The sequence below is a fragment of the Pogoniulus pusillus genome, chromosome 8, assembly GCF_015220805.1.
Source record: "Pogoniulus pusillus isolate bPogPus1 chromosome 8, bPogPus1.pri, whole genome shotgun sequence".
NCBI classification, from domain to species: domain Eukaryota; kingdom Metazoa; phylum Chordata; class Aves; order Piciformes; family Lybiidae; genus Pogoniulus; species Pogoniulus pusillus.
Genome location: NC_087271.1, coordinates 8,943,507 through 8,966,221, shown reverse-complemented (window position 1 = coordinate 8,966,221; position 22,715 = coordinate 8,943,507). Strand labels below are relative to the sequence as shown.

At 41.0% G+C, this 22,715-nt stretch overlaps 1 protein-coding gene across 1 annotated transcript in view; it reads right to left on the bottom strand.

Annotated features, from left to right (window-relative positions):
* Positions 1–22,425, bottom strand: part of ASPM (assembly factor for spindle microtubules) — a 28,668-nt gene extending 6,243 nt beyond the window's left edge. Inside the window, 19 exon segments of the mRNA XM_064147141.1 lie at positions 370–1,638; positions 1,640–4,993; positions 5,605–5,799; positions 7,125–7,253; positions 7,353–7,498; positions 7,588–7,804; positions 8,657–8,869; positions 9,994–10,079; positions 10,158–10,303; positions 10,411–10,586; positions 11,742–11,872; positions 11,951–12,092; positions 12,632–12,699; positions 12,860–13,105; positions 13,930–14,076; positions 14,799–14,900; positions 17,621–18,974; positions 19,337–19,480; positions 22,097–22,425. Of these exon segments, the coding sequence (XP_064003211.1) occupies positions 370–1,638; positions 1,640–4,993; positions 5,605–5,799; positions 7,125–7,253; positions 7,353–7,498; positions 7,588–7,804; positions 8,657–8,869; positions 9,994–10,079; positions 10,158–10,303; positions 10,411–10,586; positions 11,742–11,872; positions 11,951–12,092; positions 12,632–12,699; positions 12,860–13,105; positions 13,930–14,076; positions 14,799–14,900; positions 17,621–18,974; positions 19,337–19,480; positions 22,097–22,399 (8,568 nt within the window). The 5' untranslated portion in view covers positions 22,400–22,425.
* Positions 22,426–22,715: the final 290 nt, after the last annotated feature.

Genomic DNA, 22,715 nt, shown 5'->3' with positions numbered 1-22,715 from the left:
CAGTCTTTTCTTGAACAGTTCCAAGGACGGTGACTCCACCACCTTCCTGGCGATAAACCCAGTCTTCAGCTGCTCCTCACTGGACATTTGTTGCAGCCTTTTCATCAGTTTTGTTGCCCTTCTCTAGATGTATTCAAGGACCCAAATACCCTTCTTAAATTGAATTGTGTGTGGTTCTGAGCCACACAAGGTAAAGCTGCACTAATGCTGAGTACAGCAGGACAATAATAACTCTTTTGATCATCTGGGCCATGTTGGGTTTGAAGCACTTCAGTATGTTCTCGAATTTGCAGCTTTAAACTGCTGCTCTGCAAGAATAGTAACCTTAAGTCCCACACCCCCAAACCATTACTACATGATCAAAATTACCTGAATTTTTATTGTGTTTTCTTTCATTCTGTGAAACCTCTTCTTTTCAATGAATCCTCTGACTCTAGCCTGCACAATGATAATTCTCCTCCGAGTAAGTAAGTAAGTCATTCTGTAGTCTCTCACAGCCAGGTGAGAGCGGTAGCATCGTTGCAAGACAACAGCTGCTTTTTTGTATCTGCTATACTGTGCTCTGGCTTTATACATTAAATAGTAGGATTGTAATGTAATAGCTGCTCTTCTAAGTTGAACAAATCTTCTACGCTGCACAGCCATCCGCAGGAAAGACTGAACCTTTCTTGCAGCCCGTATGCGTCTTACTGTTTTTCTTGCTTTCATACCACGGAAGGCAGATTGAATAATTACTATGGCTTGTCTTTGAGCAGAATACTCTTTCTGCAAACGAGCATAGCGGCATGCTCTGTACCACCTCTGAATAGTAACTGCTGAGCTCAGAATCAGTTTGTAGCGAGCTCTTGTTCTCTGGCATCGGAACATTGACTGGATCCTGGTTGCTGCTGCTTTCTTCTCAAGAAAACGCCTCCGCTCAACACACATGTGTAGGAATGCCTGTATGCACCGTGCAGCAGCCCTGGCTTTATACAACTGCCTGGCTTTTTTAGCACGAAAAGCAGACTGAAGGCAAATGACTGCCTTTTTCATTTGTGCATAGCTCTCCATATCAGCATCCTTTGCCATTTTGGCTCTGAACCTTTGCTGTATGACTCGGACAGCCCAGCAGAACTGTTTGTAGCGCCTGCGTTGTACATACATGCGGTAGCCAGACTGTATTCTAATCGCTGAAGCATGCATGACCTTCAGCTGCTGACGTTCCTTCATACCTCTATATGAGGCTTGAATCACTATAGCAGAATATTTCATGGTCAGATATTCCTTGCATTGACGCTTTCCTTTAATGTAAGACCTATAGTGACATTGTATAACAGCAGCTGCAGTTCTCATGTTTTGATAGGACCTTCTACTCCTGTGCATTTTGTAGGCCGACTGTATTGTACTTGCAGCTAAATGCATGCGCTTGATACTCTTCCGCACCCTGATGCCTCTGTACACTGCCTGTACAAGTATAGTAGCTCTGCGAAGAGAGAGATACTCCAATGTGTGCTGTCTTGACAGAACCAAAGCTCTGTATCTTCTCTGAAAGACCAGAGCAGCTGCTTTGAGAGAAAGGTATCTTTGACGTTCTCTAAAAGCTTTAAAACGTCTCTGAAGAACAACAGCAGCACGGTGCATTTCTTGCTCTCGTTTTTTTTGCCTGCCTGTTTCGAAAAGCCTTCTGAAGACAAGCTGCTGCTTTCTTTAATGAAGAGTAATGCTGTACTGCGACTTTCCTGAGGTTATTTGCTCTGTATCTCTTCTGTATGACCTGGGTTGCCCACTGCACCTTTCTATAATAGCAGTACTGCCTGTACATTCGGTAGTTTCTCTGTATCGTAAGGGCTGCCTCATGTCTTCTCCTCAAAAAGCGCCTTGTTTTCATTCCTCTATAGGCAGCCTGAAGCACTGTAACAGAATTGCACAGCTTTAAGTATCTTTCTCTCACACGCTTCCCTTCCCTGTAAGCACGGTAACGTTGCTGTATGATTACTGAGGCAAGTCTGAGAGCTCGATAAGAAATGTAAATTTTGTGCATTCTTATCACAGCTTGAATAACTGTAGCAGCTCGATGCTTCTGCTGCATTTTTTTCCTCACCACGAAGCCTCTATATGTAGACTGGATGATAACAGCAGCATTAAGGAGAGAGAGATACTTCCGACGCTGAAGTTTTGCTACTTTTGCCGCTCTGTATCTTCTCTGAATTACAATAGCAGCTGTCTTAATGGAAAGAAAATGTTTTCTTTTGAGGAACGTTCTAAATCTTCTTTGAATAAGCACAGCTGATTCAGTCATAGTTCTTATGAGTTGTCTTGCTTTCATACCACGGAATGCAGCCTGGAGACGAAGTGCGGCACTTCTGATAACCATGTAATTGTGAACTTGTCTGTTTCGCTCCTTGCAAGCACGGAACCACTGCTGAATCTGCCTAGTTGCCAGCAACAATTTTCTGAAGTCCCTCTGTTGCTTGTGCATTCGATAGTAGGACTGTATCACTGTTGCTGACCGATGCATGGTTTTTAAGTCTTGACGGACCTTCATGCCTCTACAAGCAGCTTGAAGGAGAACGACAGATTTCTTTAGTTCCAAGTACTTGTTACGTTGTACTTTGCCTAAACAAAATGCTCTGTATTGTCTTTGTATCATAATTGCTGCCATTCTCATTGCCTGATACTTTATGCTCATTTGATGCATCCTGAAGGTGGCCTGGATGCAAATAGCTGCTTGACGCATACGATGAATTTGCCGTCTGACTCTTACAGCTCTATAAATTGCCTGAATTCTGACCGTGGCTTTTTTCAAGGCCAAGTATTTTTCCTTCTGACATTTAGCACCAATAACTGCACGATAACGCCTTTGAACTACAATAGCTGCAGATCTAAGTCTTGTGTAGTCCTTTCTGACCAGGTAAGATTTGAAGGCAGCTTGTATAACTGTAGCGGCTTTGTTTAGTTTGTCCAATTGTTTCCTCACAGTCATCCCACGGTAAGCAGACTGCAGGACTAACACAGCTGCCTTTGTTTTTAGATAAATTGCTCGTTGGGTTTTTTTCCTACAGTAAGCTCTGTAGTATTTTTGAATCACTAGTGCAGCTTGTCTTAGTTTCTTGTATTTCATTTGATCAACATGCCTTCTGTAATAGGACTGAATAACTGTTGCAAGATTATGTTGCTTTTGAATTTCTTTTCTCACTGTTCTCCCTCTCCACATTGCCTGAAGACGCACTACAGAGTCACGCAGCTGAACATATTCTTGCCGTTGTTTGCGGCCTACAACAGTGGCTCTGTAATGCTTTTGGATAGTTAGCACAGCATGTTTCATAAGCCTGAATTTTTTCAGAGTTATGAATTTTCTGAAGGCAGACTGTATCTTAATAGCAGCAACATGTTGTCTTTGAATCTGTTTTCGCACCTTCCAGCCACGAAATGCTGCTTGTAAAGAAAGCACTGCTTTTTTTGTCATTAAAAAGTTCAGTCTTTGTCTGTTACCAGTCTCACAGGTTCTGTACCACCTCTGAATCACAAGGGAGGCCTGAACAATTGCCCTGTATTTTGTTCTTGCAGCATAAGCTCTAAAAGCAGTCTGAATTGTAATAGCAGCTCTGTATTGAAGTTCGAGCTTTTTGCGTGCTCTATAACCCCTGTAGGCTGCCTGCAAGCACACCACTGCTTTTTTAACTCGCAGGAACTCTTGCCTCTGACACAGCTGCTTTTTGTATGCACGATAACGTTTTTGAATGACAATGGCAGCACTATAGAGGCTTAAATAACGTTGCCTGTCCCGTTTCATTCTGAAGCACGCCTGGAGAAATACTGCAGTTTCCCTCCACTTTTGTATTTGTTTCCTAACAAGATAGCCTCTAGCTACAGCTTGGATTCTTATGGAAGCTTCCTTCAATTTCCTATAATCTTCTTTAAGTTGAAGAGCATGTATATGAGATCGATACCTTCGCTGGACATAGAGTGTTGCCTCCCTCAATGCACAGTAACGCTTAACCGCCTGTCTCATCCTCACAAACGCTTGAATCTTCACTGTTGCCCTTTTCAATTTTTTAAATCTCTTCTGGACAATATAGGCACGGTAACTTGATTGAATTTTTACCACAGCTCTCAGCACATGAGCCTCTTTCCTAGCTCTCATTCCTCTGTAGGCAGACTGTAGGACGATAGTGGCCAGGCGCATCCTCTGGAAAGCAGCAGCTGCTCTTTTGGAAGTGACATGGGCCCTATAGCGGCTTTGAATGACAGAAGCAGCACGTTTCATCTCTCTGTATCTTTGCACTTGTTGGTATTTTCTCACATGTGACTGCAATGTGACAACAGACCTTTTTAATTTCAGAAATCTTAGTCGCTCTTTTCTCATTCTCCACAGTGACTGAAGAACACAAACTGCTTTTGTTTGTCTGTATAGTTTGCGTGCCTTCATGCCTCTAAAAGCAGCCTGCAGAACTATGGCTGCTGCACGTTTTTGCAAATAGTGCTCTCTTTCCATTTTTCCTAGCCTGTAAGCTCTGTAATACTGCTGAATCGCCACTGTCTTTGCCTTGTGTTCCTGGTAAACACGTCTGGCCATCTGACATCTGTACCAAGCCTGAATTTTGATAACACTTAGCTTAATACACAGGTACCGCTTCAGATCTCTGTGCATCCTATACCAAGACTGTATGACAATGGCAGCCCTGTTTCTTTTAGCCTGTTTTGAAGATTGCCATTTTCGGAAATAAGTCTGAAGCACTAAAGTTGCTTTAATTTTCTGTTGAAATTTGTAATTTCTCCATTTTCTAAATGCAGTCTGAATAGTAAGTGCTGAAGATTTTAAGGTTTTGTATCTTTGCCGATCTTCCTTTGCCATCTTAGATGCACGCAGATGACGCTGAATTGTGATAGTAGCCCAAACAGTTCGTTTATATGCAGCAACACACTTCACCATCCTTATCCTTGCTTGTACAAAAATAACATAGTATTTCAGACGTAAATATCTTTTCCTAGTTGAGTATCTCCTCCAATAAGCCTGCAGGAAAAGAGAAAAAAATTTATCTTAAGATACAATGAAGAAAATAATAAATTTGAGAACCACCACACTCAGATTAAAACTTTATTCCTACTTAATCCCTAGGAAGTAAGGCCAAATAGTGATGTAAAAAACCTCAAACACCCAAATCATTGCTTTTTAAAGCATTTTAACGTCTACATTTGTCCTGGCATCAAAAGATTCTTTTAAATTACTGGAAAAATCAGTACTTCTTTAATCTTCATTCTATAAAGTCTTAAGAATGTTAAATTTAGCCTTGGATAATAGTGAGGAAAGTACCATGAAGAAATTGTATTAACTGCCCAACTACTAATTGGCAACTGATGTTTAACTGATGTTTGTCATTGTGACTGCTGTGCCCACTGCAGGTGTCATAACAATGGGAGAGGAAGTTTTAATATTTTATTTTTTTTAGGAATACTCAGCATTTCTCTTGAGGAAAGCTACTAATACATCTCAAAAGATGAAAAAAAAGTACTAGATTTTCATGAAGACATCAGTTCCTGCAAGCAGAATAAATGACCCTACACAAGCCTCTACAGGTTTCAGAAGGCTTCTTTGCTTCGTAGTCTCCCTTTAGGTTGTATTACCTGAATAACTGTGGCAGATTTATTTCTGGCTTCCTCCACCTTTGTCTTTTTCAGATTTAAAAAAGTCATCCTGGCTAAGTATCTTCTCCAGTGCTTCTGGATGCAAACTGCTGCATTCCCTTTCTTCAGAGTGCGTCGACGAGACAAGAAGTTTATTACAGAGTTTTGAATTATCCGAGCAGCTCTGTCTCGTTCCTATGAAGAATGAGGTTCCACTGAAACATTAGGACTGAAATTTTCACTCACATTTTTGATTTATTAAAATAGCTGTCTAAAGCAATCTTATAAAAATCAGGCTTGTTGATACCACGACTGTCTTTAGTGAAATCATTTTTCTAAGAAAGAACATTTATCTCAACTCCTGACTTCTTTGTACAAGGGTGGGATCATATAAATCTGCTCCCCCTATCTCCATACTTCTTCCTCTTTGATACTTCATTCTTCAGTACTCCCAAGACACTCATTTTTAAGCCTCAGTTTTACTTTTTAGTCATAGATTCAAGGTACCTATACTAATGAAGCATCCCAGAATGCTTCCCAGATATATTTAAATAATAAGAGTATAAAGATAGTCATACCAGCTCATGTCCTCCTAGCCCAAATACCAAACAGTGTTTATATAGTAACCCAGAGACTGTAGAAACAAACTGATGTTGGTCAAAGTGAAAAGCAAGTAACAAAAGGCAACACAGCAACATTTGGATCACCTTGGCAGAATCTTCCTACTAGCTTATCCTATCACAGGGCAAAGTATATATGCACATATTGTATGATTAAATACTGCCTGCAGTGTTTATAGCTTTTGGTTATTCCCTGTCCCTCTATTAATATCTTTAAAATTAGTTCTTTTAAAAACAATTAATGCAGGGAATGCTTTATCATCATCATCACCACTCAGGTTGTGTAATTTTTATAAAGAAACAGATTGTTACAATATTTCACTGTTCCAACATGGAATAGCATGCCTCTGAGACAGTAGTGACATTTAGCAACCTTAATAGTGCATGGTTTTAAAACCATCAGTAGATTTGGTATAACTACCAGAAAAGCAAGAAACAAAATACCCAAAGTCGTGAGATTCAATTTAAAACAGTAGTGAAGTTTAGCTCCTGAACAAAAATACTAAATCCATGCAGAAGTTTAAGTTACTCTTTTAATCTTGTAGACGTTATTTAGAAATTAAACTACTCCTTTTTTGTTTGTTTTAAAGGAATCACTGCAAATATTTTATATCTGAAGTATTGGAGAAAAGACTTAAGAGGTGACATGCCATAATCGGAACACAGAAGAAAGAACAGGGAGCTTTTAACAAATGTAATTACTTCAGAGTAGTCTAAAATGAAAGAGGGTTTTAGTAGGTTACACCACCAAAAAGGATAGATAATTGAATAGTAAAAAATGGTACTCATTAATAAAAATGCCAATGTTATTTTAATATAATAATCCAAATAGTGAATGAACATATACTCCCTACTCAGTATTTTTCAAAGTAGAAGCTATGCTGTACAGGTAAAGAGTACCTGAGCAAGTTTCAGTTCCCTTTTCAGCCTGTAATTCCTCCAAGCAGACTGAATTAATCGCGCGGCTCGAATTTCTTGCCTAAGATCCAGAAGTCGCGAACACAGAAATGATAGGTAGGTAATAACGACCTGTATGAACACAGAACACAGCAAGTTAGGGGTTACAAAGGCGGCAACACATTCACAAGAGTGCAGAACATGTTTCCATCAACTATAAGGGCACTGTACCTTCTCATCAGGAATTGTATTTGACATGTCTGAGTGATGAATCATTGCTGGTATTCCACCTAGGTCAGAAACTGCAGCATTGATCAGCTGGAAGTTTTTCCTTTCATTGTCCAAGAGTTCCTTGTAAAGGACTGAGGCAGTTAGAGCTTTGCAAAGAGAAAAAATGTTTGTCAGATCAAGTTATACATACAAGTAAACGGACTTAACATGGCCTCCTGTGCATCAAATAACTCACTGTGGTCAACAGTTCCTTCTGTAATATTTAGAGAAGTATCAGACTCTGAAGAGAATGAGGAGGAAGAGTTCAATCCTACTGTATGAGTTCTTGAGCATTCCACTGTTTGAGTTGTACGTTGGCACACAGCTTCCAAAGGCACATAACATGGATGATAATGATGAATCAAATGACAAAATACTCTACCATCTGAGAAACACACTGTGAAATTTTCCACCTGTTAAAATGCAGTAAGACACAAGTTCCTTAAATTTTTGGTATTGGTTAATCAGAATAAACTAAATCTAGACTTCATTATCTTGTACCTTTGAAAATGACCAAGTGTAAATATTTTGTTGACCAAAAAAAGTATTATTTAGCTAGTGTTTCCTTTGAACATTCACTGTGCAGTGACAGACAGCTATGAGAAACCAGAAACAGAAAGACGTGAATCACTACACAGTGAATCTCCAAGGCAAGTATTTGAGAAGACAAAAAGAAAGCAATCTTTCTACAGAGAGATCTTCTATGGATGCTTTTACACCAGATATTCAGTGCAGAAATAATCCTGAACTTGCATCAGCCTTAAGTGTTCTATTTACTCTTCAGAAAAACTCTCACTGTATTCTGACAGGTTTCTGAACAGGACTTCCTAGAAGGCACAAACAACACATCCCTTCTACAACATCTGAAGAAAGGAATTCCCCTTATTAAAAACATTAGTTTACTTCTCACAGTTCCTATAAATGTTGAAAATTCTATACACTAATACTTTTAGGATGAACTCTCAATTAAAAAAAAAAACCTCAATCTCATACTCCAGGAAGAATGTTCTATTTTTAAAAGGCATTTTTTTGTGTAAGGCTAAATAGGAGGAGAGATCCTTTTGTTCAAGGTTGTTTAAAGAGAGCTGCATCTAACCACGAGAAAAAGAGTAATTGTAAATCAAAGTGAACAAAGTCCAGAAGGATAGTTAAAACTAATTACTACTGGCTGGCACTACATATTTGATAGTTTGAAGAGTTCTGCTTTATGAAGAATAGGCATGTTTAAGACAGCAAAGTATGCATTTGCTGTGAAGTACACAAACCTTGATACTGTAAAATGCACAAACAGCATTAACCCATGCCATCAGCAGCTTCATGTTTTGACTGGAACTTTGAGGTGAAGAGTTACTGCTATAATCTTCAAAATGCAGAGTACAAGAAGTCTTGAGAGCACCCAATTGTGTTTTCTTCTTGTGTGCATTCTTTAAAAACTCAATTTCTTCTTTTAGCTGTTCCACATTAAGAAAAACATCCACCTATCAGGAAGAATAAAAACAACCAAGACTTTATTTATATCATCAACAGTTGTGCATTACAGCAGCTGAATGCAAGGGCTTTATATAATAACATTTAGAAAAGAAACTATTCTTACTACTTAGTAGCACCTGCCACACTGAATCAGTGGATAATCTGCATTTGCCAGTATAGATGTCAGTGTCTGCTCTCAGCTGCTTCAAATAAAAGAACCTAAACTCACATTCCCACAGTTCTGCATAAAACAATTACTTCATTAGTTAGTAGTTGGGAGGAAACAGACTCTGTCATTTCACTGTATTTTCAGAGGAAACAACAATCTTAGTCCTGCCTGCATTTCTGAGTCCATGCATCAGGAGAATTAACCAGAGGAAGGTAACTCCTCAATACTGTAAGAGTAGTTAATAAACTATTTCCTTCCAACATTTTGATAGTTAATTGTACATATATTCCTGACTACTTACTGGAAAACTCCACCTCAGATTGTATCATATTTCACCTTTCATACTTTTGTTCCTTCCAAACGTATTTGCCAATTGTATATTTACTTTCAATAGACTATCAAACTCAAATTAACTCCTAAAATAGTCTTAAGAAAAAAAATATTTTTGCTTCCTGTTTTTTATTTTTTTAGTAGCTCTGAAGTGCCATCAAAAGTTACACCTACAAAATCTTCATCCCAATTTCAAGACTGTTTCTTCAAATTAACTGTTTCAGGCAAATGGGAGAGTGGAAGAGATGTAACTTCAAACCTTAACTCTATTGTCATCTACCAGTTTAACCTCAAAATGTCTTTTCCACCGAGGAAAAGCCTAGCAGCACTTTGAGATCAGTGTTATTTTAATTATCAATTCTGTTGTCCTAACACAACTTTTGAGCCTAAGCTTTAAAATAAAACTAACGGTATGAATTCATCTAAGAAGCTGTACAGTTAAAAGGTATTGTTCGGGAACAGCTAGCACACTTAGGTAAAGTTTGCATGGCACTTTGAATAAATTAGACCATTTCACATCTAAAATGTGATTAGTAGAGGCTTTGACAGACAACAAATGTTCCTGAAAGACTGGCATTTTCATTACTGTTTATTTGTAACTAGTCACCAACACAGTAATTAATTGAATAGTACCTGAAAGGCAAAGACAATTTTCCAGAGGAGCGCTAATGTTCGTTCTCTGTGTCTATCCACAATATCCCTGGAGTCAATTGAAGCACCTATCAAACAAACCATGGAATTAAAGTAAGCACGAGTGTCTCGAAGCACTTAGAATAACTCTGATTTCTAGATCTTACCATTTTCATCTTTCAGGTTAATTCCTCGCTCTTTAAGGACATTCAGAACAATGTCAACATTATGCATCTTCTGTAGGCGGCTTATTGCAGGAACTCTCAGTTGTTTGGAAAGATCCCAGTTTTTGGTGAGAAGTTCCATTGTCCTCCTAACAAAGGGAAATTCAGTTGAATGCCTTAGCCAGGCCCATCGTGAGCAATACATACAAGACAAGACAGTATTTTTGAAATTCACAACAATTCTGTAGCAACGCACACGAGACGAATGCCGCATTGCAAGTCCACAGCCAGATTTGTTACAGCAAAATCAAATTCATCGAGTGGAGTTTGAACGTGACTGACAGGTAGTCCTAGGTAACCAAGATGACGGGAAAGGTCACCTTCACCACTCAGGAAGTCCCGAGAAAATGCAAGCAGAAGGTCTTTGCTAGTCTAAAAGAGGAGAACAAGAAGAAGATAATTTTAACACTGTAGCATTTGTCAAGCAGAGTACTTTCCTTACACCATGTCCCCCAACCTGCATTACAGATCTCTTTGCTTAATACTTAAAATAATAATTTTTATTTCAAAATTTCTTTTTTTTTATGCAATTGACACAGCTTTAATTTTCATTGGACCTGGCTAACTCGTCAGTGAAACCACCACCAATTTCAGGAAGATTTTTTTCCTCCATCTGTGCATAGCACAGACCCAAGAAAAGCAATTTTAATAGAATCATAGAATCAACCAGGTTGGAAGAGACCTCCAAGGTCATCCAGTACAACCCAGCCCTATCCAGTCAACCAGACCATGGCACCAAGTGCCTCATCGAGTCTTTCCTTGAACACCTCCAGGGACAGTGCCTCCACCACCTACCTGGGCAGCCCATTCCAATGCCAATCACTCTCTCTGGCAGGAACTTCCTCCTAACATCCAGCCTATACTTTCCCTGGCACACCTTGAGACTGTGTCCCCTTGTTCTGTTGCTGGTTGCCTGGGAGAAGAGACCAACCCCACCTGGCTACAATGTCCTTTCAGGTAGTTGTAGACAGCAATGAGGTTACCCCTGAGTCTCCTCTTCTCTAGGATAAACAACCCCAGCTCCCTCAGCCTCTCCTCACACAGCTGTGTTCCAGGCCTCTCACCAGCTTTGTTGCCCTTCTCTGGATACGTTCCAGCACCTCAACATCTCTCTTGAATTGAGGGGACCAGAACTGGACACAGTACTCAAGGTGTGGCCTGTGAATGTCATGTATTTATTAATTGAAGCCTTTGTTGCACAGTCTCTTATTGCAACAAAATAAAGCAAACAGAAAAGCCTAAACTGACTTGGCAGTTTAAGATCAGCTGCAGTATGCTAGATATCTAAAAATAAGTCAGAAGCTTCAGAGTCCTTCCCACAGGACCAATGCTTCAAAATGTTCTTAGAACTTCATTGACAGGACCACAACATGATCTTCTGAGAATGTTCATGCAAAAGGCCAAAACTTGTTAAACAAAAGTACATCATGAGATTTATAGCAACAACAAAATTAAAAAATTACAAGAAGGTCTACAATAAGTCTTAGAACAATATTGGCGAGAGACATCAACTCACAGCCCTCTTACCTTGAACTCTGCATCCTTACAAAAGAGGCAAGGATCGTGGTCAATTAGTCGGCATCTTTTGGCACGATCCAGAAAGCAAACTAACAAGAGCAGTTTTTTCAGTGTGAATTTTGACAAGGCTTCTTCATGACCTGAAAAGATAGAACCCATTAATTGACAGGTCAAAAAATAAGTGCTAACTATAACCTGGTTTTGGAAGTAGTAGTTACCATCTCTGTAAAGGTGAGGCACAGTGGGATGTCTGTATTCAGCTGCAATGTCAGGGTTCCAAAGCAAGCGATTATGGATAAATAGGGCCAAACCCATAACATCACTGTTATTCTCCAAAGCTATCAGTTCTCCATAAACAGTCTAATATGAAAAGAGGGGGGAAAAGCAGAGTTATTAAAAATCACCACAAATGTAATGAGGTTTGTCTGAATTACATACATCACTGAAATTTGGAAGCAGAAAATGGTAATTAGTTTCCAAATATCAATGTCGTTTTGTTTGTTTTATTTTCCAAATCAGTCACTGAAGGATACTCCAGAAGATCCAATCTCATCTCAAAGCACATATGATTATCTGTATCTGAGGAATCAATGAGGAACTTCCTCAAGACAACAACATTTTTATCTAGTTTAGTGAAGAGTGATACTGATGAGAAATTGCTTCTGCGTTATTGGTCTGAGAGTTAAATCTCTGCTTTCCTCAAAACATTTTCCTTTTCAGTAAGCAATTTGCAAAGTATGCCTGTTGTAGTAATTTAAGACCTGCAAACATGCTATAGCTGAATTTAATCTACTTGATTTAGTATAAGAGAAAGATGCAAGAGACATTCAATCAAAACACCCCTACTGAAAAAGTGAAAAAAATATCCTCTGATTATAGACCATAAATTCTGTACTTACTTCCAGACCTATCCGCAGCCATAAAGGGTTGTAAGATAAGAGCCAGTTAAGGACTTTCTGCCTCTCTCCTGCAAGAAAGCATTTTGCAATATTACAACCAGCAAACACTTTATACAACAGCAAAAACTGACATCAACCAACTTCAGATGAGCGTAGATTGTGCAATGTGTGCACAATCCTTTTTCTACTTACAAGAAAAGGGAGGATCCAAAGTTTTAGTATTCTTACCAACATCTTTCCAGAGGTGTCTGTCTTTACGAACTAGCAAATGTTTAGTTTCAATCTCAGCTTCCAGCTTCTTAATAGCTTTAACCATTGTTTCAGATGTGAACAACCGGCAAGCATCACGCCGTAACTTATTCAGCTTACGGTGAACCGTGTAAGCTTTTAGAGATGCTTCATCTTTTGTTGGTGCTCTAGAAACACTGGCCTTATGATGGTTCTCTTCTCCCAAGATAAGAGCAGCTGCATTTACTGTTTAAACACACACCAAAACTATGCATTCACATCTGAAATAAATGTAGCTTTGCTCACTTAATTTATTTTTTCCCCTCTCAAGTTCCCATTGTTATATTCCTTCGAGTAATTCTATTCCTCGGGAAGCTTATCATCTATTGCACTAAGCACATATGGTCAAGTACATATATATTAGTCAAATATTTAATAGAACATTTATTTCATAAGCAAGCAGTGCTAGGAATTGAGTTTTAAGTTCAATATACGACCCTCAAATGTTTAGATTAAAACTGAAGACGGGAAGAAAATGACATTACTATCATCTTAGTAAAGTATGTTTTTCACCAGGTGGGATTCCTCACAACCCTCTGAGGAGTGCTGCAGTCGCACGTTCCAGTGCGTATTTGTTAAAGCGCACACTTCCCATTCAGGTTTGCGTTATGTTGTGTGTGGCACAAGCAGGTGTGCCACCCACACTTAGCTCTGAAAAGGGCTAAATGGTTGTAAAACTCAGCTGGGATGAAAAGCACCATCTCCAGCAGAAGAACTGCTTTTGGCTTAGCATTTTCTAGCGTAACAGCCGCTGAAACGCACTACCACTTATTTGTTTTATCATTATCACAATGTGAAGCCACAGGATGATGAAAAAAGAATCACAGGTGATATACACAAATTGACAACTCAAAATCTGCACTTACCTAAGAGCTTAACATTACACAAACTAACACAACATGTTGAGACTACAGTTAAGATAGCACTACTATTTCCCTAATACTAATAAAAAGCATTATATAGTGTTCAATAACATTAAGGGACAAAGTAAAAATCCTTAGCACTCTTACTTTGTGAAGTGTTTGTTTTCACACTAAAGTCATCAGGGGTAAGCACAAAGTTTAACCACCAGGTGAAACCTCGTTGCTGCTTCTCCTTCCAACGCTCATCATAAAACACATTTTTAGCAGCAAAAGGCATTGGGTGCCTAGGGATGACTTAAAAAAAAAGAAGAAAAATAAGTCTCTACAGTTCTTGAAATGTTTGATAACCAATATACACTTCATTGTGGGAACGATTAACATTTGATACCTCATTTAGGTCTAAAACACACCAAAAAAAAAAGATTTTTAAAATCTTCAATGAATTGCAAATCAGTCAGCATTAAATAAATTTAAGCCACAAACCAGTGGCTAAACCCATTACAACAGCAAATCCAGGCCATTTGCAATGCACATTGTGGAGCAAATCAAAGCTGAGCAGGATTACAACTGGGAAGAACCACTTAAAAGATGCATTTTTTTAGCACAGATAGTATTATTAGCTTGAAAAATTAGTGTCTTCTTGGTTAGAAATTTTCTCTTCTTTGGTATTCTGTTATTATACTAAAACATTATTAGATATGGAAGCATCATTTCAGTGATAACCGTCAGCTGGGAACATAGCTGTAAATGTAGCTTTTACACTTGCAGGCAAAACTGGAGGACAGTAACATTCACCTTCAGCTGTACATGTCTTGCAAAGAATTTTCTTATGAGTAGTCAAAGTGGAACATAAAAAGTTACATATATTTTTCTAGTAGATATTGATTCATTGCAGGTACAATCTTCTATTTCACCTCAACTCCAACCATTTCAGTCTTACCAATCACTAGCACTACAGAAACTGTGATATTCAGTTTGGCCTGTTGCCTTCTACTAAATACTAGAAGTTTGCCTACCTGTTTTCAGTGGTTTCACAAATGTCAGGTGAGACTGAGCCAATCCAGGGATGGGTTTACTAACTCTGTTGGTAGTTTTAGATGCTTTCTGAAGTGAAGAACCTACAAGCATTAACACATAAATAACAACAACAAACACATCAGTGGAAGTTAATGTACTAGGGTTCCTATCACTTAGAAAGCATGAAACCAGAGTAATTCCCCACGAACTCATACAAAACACCAATAATCTCCTGTTGATAGAAAAAGTTAAGCAAAGCAGTTTGACTACAATTTAAAGGGAAAAATAGTTATGAGTAAAGAATTACTACTGTGTTTCACAGTTCTTCCACATACTAAGAGAGAGTAGAGTCCACGATTTTTGCTAGAAACGCTAAGCTAAAATAATTCCTTAGGACACATGGAAGTGTGTATTCTATAAACACCTGAGTGAGAGGTATACATTGTAAGGCTTGATTCACTTCTTCCCACCAGTTAGATTGGATACTATATTGATACTCATTGCAGAGCAGCCTGATTTGTGTTAATCAAGGCACTACTTACCAAGTATTATTCAACCCATAGCAGCAGGGCTTAAATATAAGACACAAACTAAAAATGCAGATCTAGGCTTTCTCAACTCAGAGTATAAAAATCACACACTTCAAGGACAGTTATGTCGACACAATATGAAGGGTATAAAAAGTATGCTCTTGCACAAGATGGACTGTATCTGCTGCCTGACACTGATGAGGTGGTACTTCAGAAAAAAGGATGGAGATAGTATCATAGTATAGTATAGTATCATCAGGGTTGGAAGAGATCTCACAGATCATCAAGTCCAACCCTTTACCACACAGCTCAAGGCTAGACCATGGCACCAAGTGCCACGTCCAACCTTGCCTTGAAATGCCCCAGGGACAGCGACTCCACCACCTCCCTGGGCAGCCCATTCCAGTGTCCAATGACTCTCTCAGTGAAGAACTTTCTCCTCACCTCAAGCCTAAATCTCCCCTGGCGCAGCCTGAGGCTGTGTCCTCTTGTTCTGGCGCTGGCCACCTGAGAGAAGAGAGCAACTTCCCCCTGGCCACAACCACCCCTCAGGTAGTTGTAGACAGCAATAAGGTTACCCCTGAGCCTCCTCTTCTCCAGGCTAAACAATCCCAGCTCCCTCAGCCTCTCCTCATAGGGCTTGTGCTCAAGGCCTCTCACCAGCCTCATCGCCCTTCTCTGGACATGCTCAAGCATCTCAACGTCCCTTCTAAACTGGGGAGGCCAGAACTGAACACAGTACTCAAGGTGTGGTCTAATCAGTGCAGAGTACAGGGGCAGAATGACCTCCCTGCTCCTGCTGACCACACCATTCCTGATGCAGGCCAGGATGCCACTGGCTCTCTTGGCCACATGGGCACACTGCTGGCTCATGTTCAGGCGGGTATCAATCAGCACCCCCAGATCCCTCTCTGTTTGGCTGCTCTCCAGCCACTCCGACCCTAGCCTATATCTCTCCATGGGGTTGTTGTAGCCAAAGTGCAGCACCCTGCACTTGGAGCTATTGAACCCCATCCCATTGGACTCTGCCCATCTGTCCAGGCGGTCAAGGTCCCGCTGCAGAGCCCTTCTGCCCTCCAAAGATCATGAAATACAGGCTGCATTCTCCCACTTAGCTGATGTAGTGTTTCCTAGAACAGTCACTTCTAGAAAAAAGAAGAAGTCGTTCTAATTTCTCATGCACTACTAATGAATGTTAAATACATTTTGACAATTTTTATTGAAGTTGGCTCTCAAGTGGATTAATGATGGGCAATTAGTAGTGAAACATGATATTTTTTGTGAAGCCTAGAGAACACCACCTGTTTCATTAGAAGGGTAAAGGGCTGTATTTCTCATGAAAAATTCTTAAGAGTAACTCCAACTTGTCCTAATTTGTGTTTGACATCTGTGATTAAGAGATACTAAAGTAATTTTAGACTCTCAGAATACTTCCTTGTCCAGCCAATCTATCCTTACCCTAATGGATGAATAGGAATAACCTGGCAGATGACACAGCTTTTCCCACTTCACACTAACACTTTTCCCAAGGACTAACTTAAAAAGCTTGAAATCAAAGTGTATTACTGAAGGCTCCAAATTAACATCTGGATCACAACACAGATCATCTGAACTGAAGGAAGCAGCATATGTTATTTTGATAAGAAAGCCATAGTGACTTTTTCCTTACACTGCAGACACGGCAGGAAAGTCTGCAAATGACATGTTTCTTTCAGACCCTCACAGCTTTTGTATTCCAGAGCATGTAACATTTAGAAACAAACAAAACATGCTGAAATACAGGAAGACAACAGCTTCTGATCTTCAAGTAATAAAGTACTGGAAAATGATAAAAGCAGAAAGATATATACAGGGCTGACAACAAAGCTAATTACAGAGAATAAAATGTGAACAAGAGTTGGGAACTCTAGCTGAAAACACTTGGCAACAGCAATGCAAGCAAATGTGCAGAATGGCAAGCATACATATGTCAGAAGTTTCAGTCAATGAATAAGCTTTTAATAAATTTGAAGTACATATAAGCTCTGCTAGAGAACTGGCATATAGTTTACCTGGTACTGCCACTAACAATGTTCACAAAAGAATAAAGTAAATTTGGTGCCAATTGCATAACCAAAACTGACTCAGTCATTCAAATTTTTAGAATGCAGATAATATCTAATAGCAAAGGCCACAGTTCAGAGAGATTAAATATTCCTGACTCTTTAACAAGAGAATTTAGTTTACTTTCTTTGCTATTTTTAATCAAAGGCATCTTTAAGAAAGTGGAAAATGAAGGAAACACTGCTCACCAGCTTTCTTTCTCTGCCCTGCTCTCATTCGGTTTGTAGGTTTGAAGGCTGATGATCTTGTAGTAGGATGTTTTTCACTCTCCATGCTAGATGCAAGAGTTTTTTTTCTTTCCACTTCCTCCACATTTGCTGGAGCTGTATCTCTAATAGCTTCTACAAATACTTCACACTTTCTCTTACGACACAGAGTAGCTGATTCAGTAGGAGATGAATTCACTTTCTCATTGGGAGGCTTATTCTCAGCTGTAATGGGAGCTATAACTGGAAGGCGCCTAGGTATTTCTGCTTTTGTATGCACTGGTGCCACAGCAGCACATCCCATTATTGCCTTACTTAGGCATTTTTTAGATTTTGGCTGGAGGGTTTCCATCCTTTTCTCTTCAGGCTTATTTTTTATGACAGTAGCAGAAAGAATTGGACGCTTTTTTGGCTGCTCTGCCCGAGAAGAATTACGTGTCTGAAGTCCTTCTGTAGAAGGCAAACTGAAGGGATTTTCTTTGGGTTTATCATAATGAAGTACCTGTGACTCCACATTATGCACCTCAAAGGCTTTGTTTAAATTACATTCTATATGAACACAGGTTTTTGTCTCTACATCTCCATTTTTCTTCCATTTTGAGGGGAGGATTCTCCTCACAACGTAAGTCTCTGTAGTAGAAGATACCAAAGGTGCCTCCAGTTTAGGAGTCTTTGATTGTTTATCTGACAAGTTGTCTTTCACAAACTGATCAGGTGAAAGAATAGGAACAGGCTGCTCATTTACATTTATGTCCACTTGATAAGTGCCATTTACAAAAGAATCTGGACTTAAAAATCTCCTTGTACTTAAAACAGGCACAGATAGTGAGTGTTCTGGAGTGCAAACTGGTGTGAGTGTACAATTAAGAACTGGTTCATTGTCTGAAATGGGCAGCTGCATTGAACCAGGAGAGCTGTTTGCGTGTTCAGATTTTAATTCATTGTGTTCATTAATGGATTTATTGACATTACAGCTGTCTATTTGAGGCAGTAACTCCTCCTTTACAATGGCAGCAATATCCAAGAATGTAGTAGACCTTCTCATTGCAACTGGTGTGCAAACAGCGCTATGATGTTCTTCTAGTACTGGTGCAATAGGAGATATTGGCAATTTATTTTCCGAGCCAACAAGAGAGTTGTTTCCTGGGCATGTGCTGTTTTGATCTGTGTTCTGATTTTCACACGGCTGAAGTGGGCTTCTGAGTCCATCCTCCTTCTGGGAAACTTGGAAGGTTTTGTTATTAACCTTTTTAACTTCCCATGTACTTCTTCTAACTTTTGTTGAGGTGGATGACTCTGAAAAGCCTCTCTTTTTTATATTATCCCAAAGACTCCTCTGAAAAAGAACCATAAATAAAAGCTAGCATGCTGGTTTTTTGTGTAAAAGTGAGCATTAGTTGTATATTCATTCAAGAATCTAAAACACTCTAAAAAAAGAACACTTACTCTGGAATCCACTGTAAGTTATTTCCAGGCTTGAAAACAGCTTTTTAGTTACCATCTAATTTTACTCTCCAGCCTGTAATGCAACAGTACCTTGTTTCCAACCCAACTGAAAAATTTTGGGGACAATGGGCTTTCCAGCACACACCTTCATTTATCAGTTTATCACTCTCCTTCACTGGATTTTCTACTAACAGAAACGGTATCAGCTATGCAAAGCAGTAACAGTAAGAAACACAATAAGCACATCCTCACCTTTTTCTTCAGAGGCTGCTCAGCAACACCCAGAAGCACAGCCTGGTGCTTTACAACTCCATTAACAATAAAGGTAATCAGTTCTCTGACTTTTCCTTCTTCTAATGGTGTCCATGTTACAGAAACAAAGATTTTTTGTCCTGACTATTGAAACAAACAAACAGACAAAAAATTTAATTCCTAACTCTCAGGTACACTTATGTAACATAAAAGGTAATCATAACTCAAATGAGAAGTGGTATAGAGAATTAATATATATTCTGGCAAAAGGAAATTATAAACATATGTCAGAAGAAAACTGATATTTAGCAATTTAACATGTAAATTTAAACAACCTCAAAGCCATCTTAGTAACAAGACATACACCTCTTAATGAAAATATAAAAGCAAGCAATGAATGCATAGTTCAAAGAACAGGATTTGAGTAGAGTTTGATAGAAAAAAAAATAACAACTGATTTTGCACCCATTAACCAAATAATCCCCTAATGTAATGGACAATTGTATTAAGATTAACAGATTAATTTTTAGAATCATCAAATCAACCAGGTTGGAAGGGACCTCCAAGACCATCCACTCCAACCCATCACCCCGCCCTAGCCAATCAACTAGACCATGGCACTAAGTGCCTCATCCAGGCTTTTCCTCAACACCTCCAGGGACGGTGACTCCACCACCTCCCTGGGCAGCCCATTCCAACGCCAATCACTCCCTCTGTGAAGAACTTCCTCCTAACATCCAGCCTAGACCTTCCCCTGGCACAACTTGAGACTGTGTCCCCTTGTTCAATTGTTGATTGCCTGGGAGAAGAGACCAACCCCCACCTGGCTACAGCCTCCCTTCAGGTAGCTGTAGACAGCCATGAGGTCACCCCTGAGCCTCATCTTCTCCAAGATAAACCCCATCTCCCACAGCCTCTCCTCAAAGGGTTTGTGCTCCAGGCCCCTCACCAGCTTTGTTGCCCTTCTCTGGACACATTCGAGTATCTCAATATCCCTCTTGAATTGAGGGGCCCAGAACTGGACACAGCACTCAAGGTGTGGCCTGACCAGTGCTGAGTACAGGGCAAGAATAACCTCCCTTGTCCTACTGCCCACACTGTTTCTGATACAAGCCAGGATGCCATTGGCTCTCTTGGCCACCTGGGCACACTGCTGCCTCATCTTCAGCTACTATCTACCTGTACCCCAGATCTCTTTCTTCCTGGCTGCTCTCCAGCCACTCTGTCCCTAGCCTGTAGCACTGCTTGGGGTTGTTATGACCAAAGTGCAGAACCCTGCGCTTGGCTTTGTTCAGTCTCATCCCATTGGCCTCTGCCCACCCATCCAGCCTGTCCAGGTCCCTCTGCAGGGCTCTCCTACCCTCCAACAGATCAACACCTGCTCCTAGCTTGTTGTCATCTGCAAACTTACTGATGTTGGACTCAGTGCCCTGGTTCAGGTCATCAATAAAGATATTGCAGGACGGGGTCCAGCACTGATCCTTGGGGCACACCACTAGTGACTGGCTGCCAACTGGATGTGGCACCACTCACCACCACTCTCTGGGCCAGCTAAATCTAAATAAAAGACTCAATATTTTTTTTTTTCAGTCAAACATCCTGCAAAGATGAGATGTGACAGACAAGTTCATTAAAAAAAGACGACACTGCAAGTGAAGCAGGACATGATGTAGCTACATGTGACCTATGCAGACTCTTCATGTGCAGAGACCTCCATCAAACCATTTTGGTGCTCTGCTAATGTCAGCACTAACAGACCAAAGAATGGTGACAACGCAGACAAAATCAAAGGCAGTGTGAAAATGACCAACCCCTCGAGCATTCGAACTAGGAGTTAAACTTCCTGGGGCAACGACAACACACAAGCTGATTTAATGTGGGCTTATACAATAAGCTCAGTAAATAGTGGTTACTATTCACTAATTGCCACAGGAACTTGTGATTCAAATGCTTCACAGTGAGGCTCCAGCCTGTTTTTATGAGCACACTTGCAAGAGACACCCAGGGAGTCTCCTCGTCTCTCACAATGACCCGAGCCTAGATGAGCACGGGTATCTCTTTGGCCAAATTGTCCTTTCAGAAACCAGCAGTGATTGCCTTAGCCATTCTTTATAGTTCCTTGGGAATCACAAAAAATTATTCCTAGATTAAAGCCAGCTTTAGTCCTACTGTACCATTAACTACCCCGCAGAGCGGTGCATCAGCATCCTCTCCACAACACACTCCCCCACCTTTTCTTCCTAAACCACACAGATGGCTTCTCATTGTTTTAAGAGGTAATTTTCTAAACACCTCTTACTCCTCTGTCTCTAAAGCCACACGCCCAGAAAACAGTTACATTTCTTTGCACCTTTCTGCAAAACCAGTATGTTGTTCCTCCAGGGCCGCTGACAGCCCCCAGGTGCTGAGGTGCCGCCTTCTAAAGCTCCGGCTCTTCCCCTACACCGCGAACCACGAACACAGCCCGCGAACACCACCCACACCGCGGGGGCAGCTTTAGGGCTACCGGCTGCCTGAAAACCTTAATCTACGCGGCCAGGTGAGGCGCAACTTGCCCGAGGGAAGATTACACTTCAAGCCAGGGCTTTCTTTCTCCGCCTCCGAAGAATGACAGCCTCAGGCAGGGAGAGACCCCGTTCCCCTTCACCTCCAGCCCTCCCAAACGCCCAGCGCCCCTGCACGCAAGGCATCGCTCGGGGTCCCTTCCAATGTCACACATCCACTCCCCTACTGCTCCCCGCCGCAGCTCCCGCTCGGTACCTGCACTGAAAAGCAGCGACGCTCAATGCTGAAGCCGCTGGCAGAAGCCGGGAAGCGGTCGACGACCACTTCTACGTCTTCTGCGTTGGGGTTGTCGATAGCCAGGAGACGTGTGCGGGAAGCACCAACGCGCAGGCTGCCGAAGCTGAGGAACGGCGGCCGCGAGAAGTGGCTGAGAACCAGCACCGCCGGCGCTTCGTCCGCCTCCTCCTCACCCCGCCGCGTGGCCCAGCGCCGCCGCCCATGGCTGGTGGAGGGGCTCACCTCCCACACCGCCGCTCCGGAGAGGAAACCTGCAGCCATGCCGGGGCAGAACCCCTGAGCGGACCGCACCAACCGCCCGCGCGTTCAAACACAGCGCTCCAGCCAACCCCAGTGCAGACCCGCCCAGCCTAGCCCCGCCCCCCGTCTTTCCACCAATTAGCGCAGGGCGTTTTATTTAAACGGCCACACCGCGCCCGGTGAGTGGAGAGGCGCCCCCTCGTGGCGGCGGGAAGCCTTCTCCTCTGCTCCGGCGCCCTCCGCATCGCAGGTTTCCAAGGGCACGGCCGAGAGCTGGCTTTAGGCTCAGCTCCCACCTATTTTCTAAGTATGAAACCAAAGCCCTTGGCTTTACCAA